Source organism: Coregonus lavaretus, assembly GCF_964263955.1.
Source record: "Coregonus lavaretus genome assembly, chromosome: 23".
In the NCBI taxonomy this organism is placed as follows: Eukaryota; Metazoa; Chordata; class Actinopteri; order Salmoniformes; family Salmonidae; genus Coregonus; species Coregonus lavaretus.
In genome coordinates, this window is record NC_140010.1 from 11917409 (window position 1) to 11924480 (window position 7072).

General features: G+C 45.8%; 1 protein-coding gene across 1 annotated transcript; it reads left to right on the top strand.

Moving 5' to 3' along the window:
• The first annotated feature begins 561 nt into the window (after positions 1–561).
• On the top strand, positions 562–6990 carry fzr1b (fizzy/cell division cycle 20 related 1b). Its single transcript, XM_084139467.1, has 12 exons — positions 562–1478; positions 1710–1811; positions 1984–2175; positions 2290–2372; positions 2948–3131; positions 3224–3289; positions 3461–3563; positions 4193–4374; positions 4684–4917; positions 5216–5320; positions 5700–5792; positions 5915–6990. The coding sequence occupies exons 1-12, from the start codon at positions 1404–1406 to the stop codon at positions 5954–5956; spliced, it is 1461 nt and encodes a 486-aa protein (XP_083995593.1). The 5' UTR covers positions 562–1403; the 3' UTR covers positions 5957–6990.
• Positions 6991–7072: the final 82 nt, after the last annotated feature.

The window sequence follows — 7072 nt, forward strand, 5'->3', positions numbered from 1 at the left end:
AGGTTGTGTCTGGGGAACAGCTGGCCAGGATGGAGCTCTTCCTCTTCTTCACCACCCTACTCCAGAAGTTCAACTTCTCCTCCCCAGAGGGAGTGGAGTCCAGTCTGAACACACTTCCTTTCCAAAGCTGCCTAAAACCCTGAAGGAATGTTGCCCCCTTCTGGGAATTTGAAAAACTACAATTATATTTACACCAACCTGAAATTCTATCAACTATGATGATCCTCTGTAGCTCAGCTGGTAGAGCACGGCGCTTGTAACGCCAGGGTAGTAGGTTCGATCCCCGGGACCACCCATACATGAAAATGTATGCACGCATGACTGTAAGCCGCTTTGGATAAAAGCGTCTGCTAAGTGGCTAATGATGATGATGAGAAAAGGGGTGTCAGGATGAGGATATGTGGGTTTAGTCAAATCATCATTATGATGGTTTACTTTTGCAATAGACTGCTAAACGTTGGCTGCATTCCCATTTTATTCTTCTCAGGAACAATTTCTCATAACCTACCTCAGTGCTCATAACATACGCCACGTGTCGCTGTTGAGCTCTGCGTCTATCGCAGTCCAGCTGATCGTCGCCATCTTGATTCAGACATAAACAACACCCAAGAGTTGCGATCTTTATAGCTCAGTCACAGATAGAACAATGAGAGGTTTAGTTATAAAAATCTTTGGCTCAGTGGTTGCGATGAAAATTTGATGGTGCTGGTATCTTCAGGACAAAAACCAGGAATTATCCTTGTCATTGGGAAAACGTCAACAAATTCGTGGGCGATTGAGGCATTTTAAAGGCTATGGGTGGTCTGTCTTGAACTAAACATGGCGATACGTCTGCTTTTTACTTGAGCTAACCAGTAGTAAGAAATACCTTTCTTGTATTGTGTGTCGTCATCTGATTATTGCTGCTAGCAGCTGTTTGCAGGGGGATGATACCATGACAACGGTGTGACTGACATCAGCACACATTTTGCAGAGTTCTTGCACAGCCACGATATTTATTTTACCCTGAAACGTCACCCTAGTTATTCTCTAATTTACCAGTCGAAATTTAGCCAGTTATTTGGCTTTCTTGCAGGAGCTAACTAGTACATCAGTGCAGCTTCCTAGTGTGCAGTCAGGGCAGCTTGCCAGTGTGCAGTCAGGGCAGCTTCCTAGTGTGCAGTCAGGGCAGCTTGCCTTGCTACTTTGCAGTTGTGTCAGTCATTAGTATGGTTGACCACTGACCAGGATAACTGTTTTACACCTCAACTCTGACATTCTATTTCCTCCTGGGATGGGAGGCCAGTGGGGGTCTCTGTCTGCAGACTGAGCCAGAGAGAGTGAAGTGTAGGGAGGGGAAGGGGTGGGGTGGGGGGTGGGGGGGGACTGGACAGAGTTGCTGGTAGTGGTTGTGCTCTTGTAAAATGGACCAGGAATACGAGAGAAGGCTGCTGAGGCAAATCAACCATCAGAACCTACCAGAGGGCCAGCTGACTAAGGTGAGAAAGGCGATCAGCTGTATCTCTGGTATTAAAAACATAACTACCGGCAAAAGGATTGGGGAGAGAACAGAAATAGATGTGTTTGGATAGATATTAACAAGTAATCAATTTTGAACCAATCTGGACGGTTGTCTTGTATAGAAAGTGAAAAGCGTTGTGTAGTAGTGCATTCAACCAAATGTTTTACCAATTGCACGTTGACACTGTTTGTTTGTCCATCCATTTCAGTCTGGAGGTGCGACCTGCAGTCCTCTCAGTGTCAAGTCTGGGGACCGATTCATTCCTACCCGTGCTGGAAGCAACTGGAGTATCAACTTCCACTATGCCAATGTAAGCAACACACCTTTCCTCCAATCGTGTACCACAAACTATATACTCTCTCAGCCACCATCTCTCTCTCACTTACTCATTGATATGTATGTTTGTGCACGCATGTGCATTGGTTTCCACAACGTTGGCAATACCATTTTCAACCCCTTATTGACCTGCTCATTCTCCACAGGAGAACTGTCAATCTCCCAACCAGAACCACAGGTCCAAGGATGCTGGGTCAGACACAGGGAAAGACACTGTGGCATATGCTGCCCTGCTGAGGAACGAGTTGCTGGGAGCGGGTATAGAGAGCGTTCCAGACCCCCACACTGACGACTGCCGCCACACCGTCCTCTCCCAGGACACACACAGCCTCTTCAGGGTGAGAGACGGGGAGAGAGAGAGAGACCCCCGAGCCCCAGCACAAAACCACAGATATACAGCGTGGCAACCTATCCTCACAATTAACATTCTCATTTGAATTCTTCCTCCATAGTACACAGTCCACACTAAGAGAGTGCCTTTCGACAGTGGCAATGAAGTCTCGCCATACTCTCTATCCCCACTCAGCAACAAGAGGTACGGATGAGTCCAGTCCATGGACTAGTGCTTAGACAACCACTGGCCTTGAAGAGACATTTAAAAAATGTTCAACTTCATATTCATCATCTCCAGCATTTTCACATATGGTGGTGCTGGAGATGATGAATATGAAGTTGAACATTTTTGAAATGTCCCTTTAAAACTAGAATCTGCATTTGGTGAAATAGCACCACTGTTCGCCCCAGCCCCTTTGTTATTGTTTTGTTGATGAAACGGAGGAGAGGAGTGTCCGGCAGCGTGGACGTTGTAAAAACGAAAACGGTATATATATTCTGCTGTTCTATCCCGCGTGCAACGATCTACGAGGGGGGGGGAAATGTGTTAATTGTTTGAAAAAACATCTTTGTTGTTGTAATATCCCAAACGGACATGGAAGTTTCACCAAATACGGATTCGAGCCTTAACTGGCTTTAAGTGTGATGTTGGGTTTTCTATCCATCCGATATACAGGCACAAATACTGTATGTTACATCCATCCAATATACATGTCTGCTAAAGCAAAAATACAATACACTGACCCTTACCCCTCCCTCACCCCCATGTTTGTTTAGTCACAAGCTCCTGCGTTCCCCTCGGAAGCCAGCCCGTAAGATCTCCAAGATCCCCTTCAAAGTGCTGGATGCCCCTGAGCTGCAGGATGACTTCTACCTCAACCTGGTAGACTGGTCCGCTGGCAACCTGCTGTCTGTGGGCCTGGGGGCCTGTGTGTACCTGTGGAGCGCCTGCACCAGCCAGGTGAGAGGAAGGGGAGGGGCCAGGTGAGACTGGAGAAGAGGACACAAACCTCTATTATTGCTTATTTTCTATCCGTGTATTTATCCCTGTAGGTGACAAGACTATGTGACCTGTCAGTGGATGGGGACTCTGTGACGTCAGTGTGTTGGAACGAAAGGGTGAGTTTTCAGCCCTGCCCAATATCTGTGATCATTCTGTTGATAAAAATGTTTATGAGGAAAACTGGGGCATTTAGTGTTCATAAAGGAAGACTGACACTCTTAACAAGATATGTATCATCTACCTTACATCTAATCACTCACTGGCCTGTGTTGTATCCATCCTGTCAGGGGAGCCTAGTTGCCGTGGGAACCCATAAGGGCTACGTTCAGATCTGGGACGCAGCTGGAGGGAGAAAGCTCACCAGTCTGGAAGGCCACTCGGCCCGCGTCGGTCAGTGATGCATGTCGATTTATATGTTTTTGTATCTGTGTATATGTTCATGTGTGTGGCAAGATCTATTCTTTGAGAGGACTTGGTTTTTACAGTCTGATATTTGCCTGGTATTTTCTTATACATTGGCCGTGTCCGAATATCCGTACTAGTATGTCAAATTTCGAAAATGTAGTATGCTTTAAATGCCAGGATGTCATACTCATTTCGACTTTTCATTGAGTACTGTACGAATTTGTTGTATGTAATTGAGGAAGAGAATAGTATTTTCAGACCCATGTGTGTTTGACAACAGCTGATAATCAGCTGATAGTCATATAGGGGACACACTATACCAAAATTAACAAATGGCGCCTAATTGCACTTTAGATGACACATTTTCTGTATTGGTAAGCCTAGTATGTTAATCGTTTTTGCTTACTGCATAAATTTTTACTAAACAGTACGTTCTAATTAGTATGTAGTACGATTAGTACACAGTATGTAGTTTTAGTAAGTAGTAGGCAAGACAGATTCCGGACACGTCCTATGCCTATTGGATAAATAATAATATATATAATTGCTTAGGTAATACCAGATGGAATGGGACTGTAACATGGAGGATTTCCTCTCTCTCTCCCTCTCTCCAGGAGCACTGGCGTGGAACGGAGAACAGCTGTCTTCAGGCAGTAGGGACCGTGTGATCCTCCAGAGGGATGTCCGCACCCCTCCGTCCGCTGAGAGGAGGCTCCAGGGCCACAGGCAGGAGGTGTGTGGCCTCAAGTGGTCCCCCGACCACCAGCACCTGGCCTCCGGGGGCAACGACAACAAGGTGAGCAGGACCACCTCAGGGTCTTATTCACATCACAGGCTCCTGTTCAGTAGGGAGAAACTGAGTGAGACAGCGGGGAGGTACTACATGATGTTCTCCAATAATAGAACACAGATGTTTTCAAACAGCTTCAGACAATCTCTCAACATTGTGAATCTGAACCTCCCCCCTTTTCATTCAGCTCAACTTGAAACATTGTCGCAACATTTACAATACTGAACGGGATCTGTAACCCCTCTTTTATTCAGCTCCATTTCAAAACATTCTCACAACATTTGTGATACTAAACGCACCCTCCCTTCTCGTCAGCTGCTGGTGTGGAACAGCTCCAGCCTGCTCCCGTTGCAGCAGTACAGTGACCACCTGGCTGCAGTGAAGGCCATAGCCTGGTCACCCCACCAGCACGGGCTGCTGGTGTCCGGAGGGGGCACGGCGGACCGCTGCCTGCGCTTCTGGAACACCTTGACAGGCCAGGCCTTGCAGAGCACTGACACAGGCTCCCAGGTCTGCAACCTGGCCTGGTCCAAGCACGCCAATGAGCTGGTGAGGCACTACTTAATACCTGCTCTCCGACGCATCGGCCATCAACAACAGCTTTCCTGCATATCCGGTCCTAAGCGATTTTCTTTCACCACAGAGTAGAATTATGTAGTCAAACGTCGCACATCACTTTTCATGGAACACTAGGCTGAAATAAGTCTTGCAATAGTGAAGTTGGGATTGCACACTCGATTGCTCCAACAAATACTTTTATTAGTTGACAGTGTTTTGATTGTAAAATGATATTTGTCAGGACAGTGTTCATAAGTAATGAATGGGTGTACACTATCATGTGTTTCAGGTGAGCACCCATGGCTACTCTCAGAACCAGATCCTGGTGTGGAAGTACCCCTCTCTTAACCAGGTGGCCAAGCTGACGGGACACTCCTACAGAGTGTTATACCTGGTGAGACGGATGGAGGGGAAGTCAATGGAAATGTTGTGTTGTCTGTCTAGCAGTAGTTGGGTGTCTGTAATATTGAATAACACAGCAAATCTTCTTCAAAGCCATCATCATCATCACCAGCACCACCAATTTGCCCCCTTCCTCAGTATGACATATGTAGAAAGTAGGGTTGCAAAATTCCAGGAACTTTCAATAAATTCCCTGGTTTTCCCGAAATCCCGGTTGGAGGATTCTCGGAATAAGCAGGAAATCTGGAACCCTCCAACCAGGATTTCTGGAAAACCAGGGAATGTATTGAAAGTTCCTGGAATTTTGCAACCATGGTAGAAAGTACAACCTCAAACTCAATATTCAACTCTTTCTGGTCCCTTTCCTCAAGGCTGTGTCACCAGACGGAGAGGCCATTGTGACGGGGGCGGGAGACGAGACTCTACGTTTCTGGAACGTTTTCAGTAAGACGCGCTGCACCAAGGTTAGTGAACGGAACACATCTGGTCATTGTTGTTTTTCATTTGGCCAGTCACAGGTTTGCTGCTTGATCATATCAAATAAAGAACTTCCTTGTTGTTTTTTGTTGTTGTGTTCTTCCTTCAGGAGTCCAAGTCGGTGTTGAATCTCTTTACCAGGATACGATAGTGAAATGGGAGGAGGACTGAAGTGTGTGTGTGTGTGGGGGGGGGGGGGGTGTTGGAAGACCTCACCCCCAACCCTGCATAGACCCCCGTTTATCACTCCACTATAACTCAGTGCACTACAGCACCAACCATCACTACGAACAAACTTCTCACTTCTCAATTCCACCTTTTATACCGAGGACAGCTCCAACCACCACCAGCCTGCGAGCAGCTGTCCCACTAAAGTGATGTAATTGATTAAAAACAAACACAGCCTTAGAGTGAGGGGCTTGTTGTCTATGTACAACATCCTATATTTCTGTCGTGGATGTCCTGAGATGTTTTATGAATTATCATTAGGGCCAGGAGTTTTATTTTTATCTGATCATGTGACCTGACCAGGGCCCAGAGTTTTTACCGGTCAGGTCACATGGTCAGGAAAAAACTCCTGTCTTTATTGGGTTATATTAGTGGAGGTATACGTCTATCTAAAAGAGTTGAAGATATAAAACCCTCTCATCATGGTGTATCGTTTCTCAGCCTTTCCTACGTAACAGACAAAGAGGGGCCTGGGGGACTTTCTATATTTTGATAATATGTATATGAACTACCATAGAATCCAACAGAATGTCATGATAAGAAATTAGTACACCAATACAGTCAGCCTGCCCAAGCAGCTGCAGAGACTCAGATCTGTTTATTTTCTTTATAATCATCCCTAAAACATTCTTATAACACAATCTTAACATGATTATAACATGATCATAACATGCTTATAACATGATCGTAACTCTCATCTCACTTAATACCTGGGTGAAAATTGGGGTCTTAAATATATATGTTGGATAGTAACACCCTTCAATACAGTCGTAGGTTCGTGTCTAGCACATCACCCGCCACGACCCAATGATGGGCCAGATTTGAGTTTTCTTCCCTCTGTCCCTCCTACGCCATAGAGTCCATATAACTTGATCAGATAAACAACCGTTAATCACTTTTCTGAAGAAACCATGGTGCCATTCTTCACATGGCCATCAAATAGCAACATCCCATGACATTAACACAGGGACAGTTTTACCTTGGAACTTCAACCCCCCCCCCCCCCCCCCTCACAGAATACACACTACTGCAGCCATGT

Coding starts and splice junctions, on each gene's coding strand:
- fzr1b (XM_084139467.1), top strand. CDS start 1,404: ATGGACCAGGAATACGAGAGAAGGCTGCTGAGGCAAATCAACCATCAG. Junction 1,812..1,983: donor TCAACTTCCACTATGCCAAT/GTAAGCAACACA, acceptor CATTCTCCACAG/GAGAACTGTCAATCTCCCAA. Junction 3,132..3,223: donor GGAGCGCCTGCACCAGCCAG/GTGAGAGGAAGG, acceptor TTATCCCTGTAG/GTGACAAGACTATGTGACCT.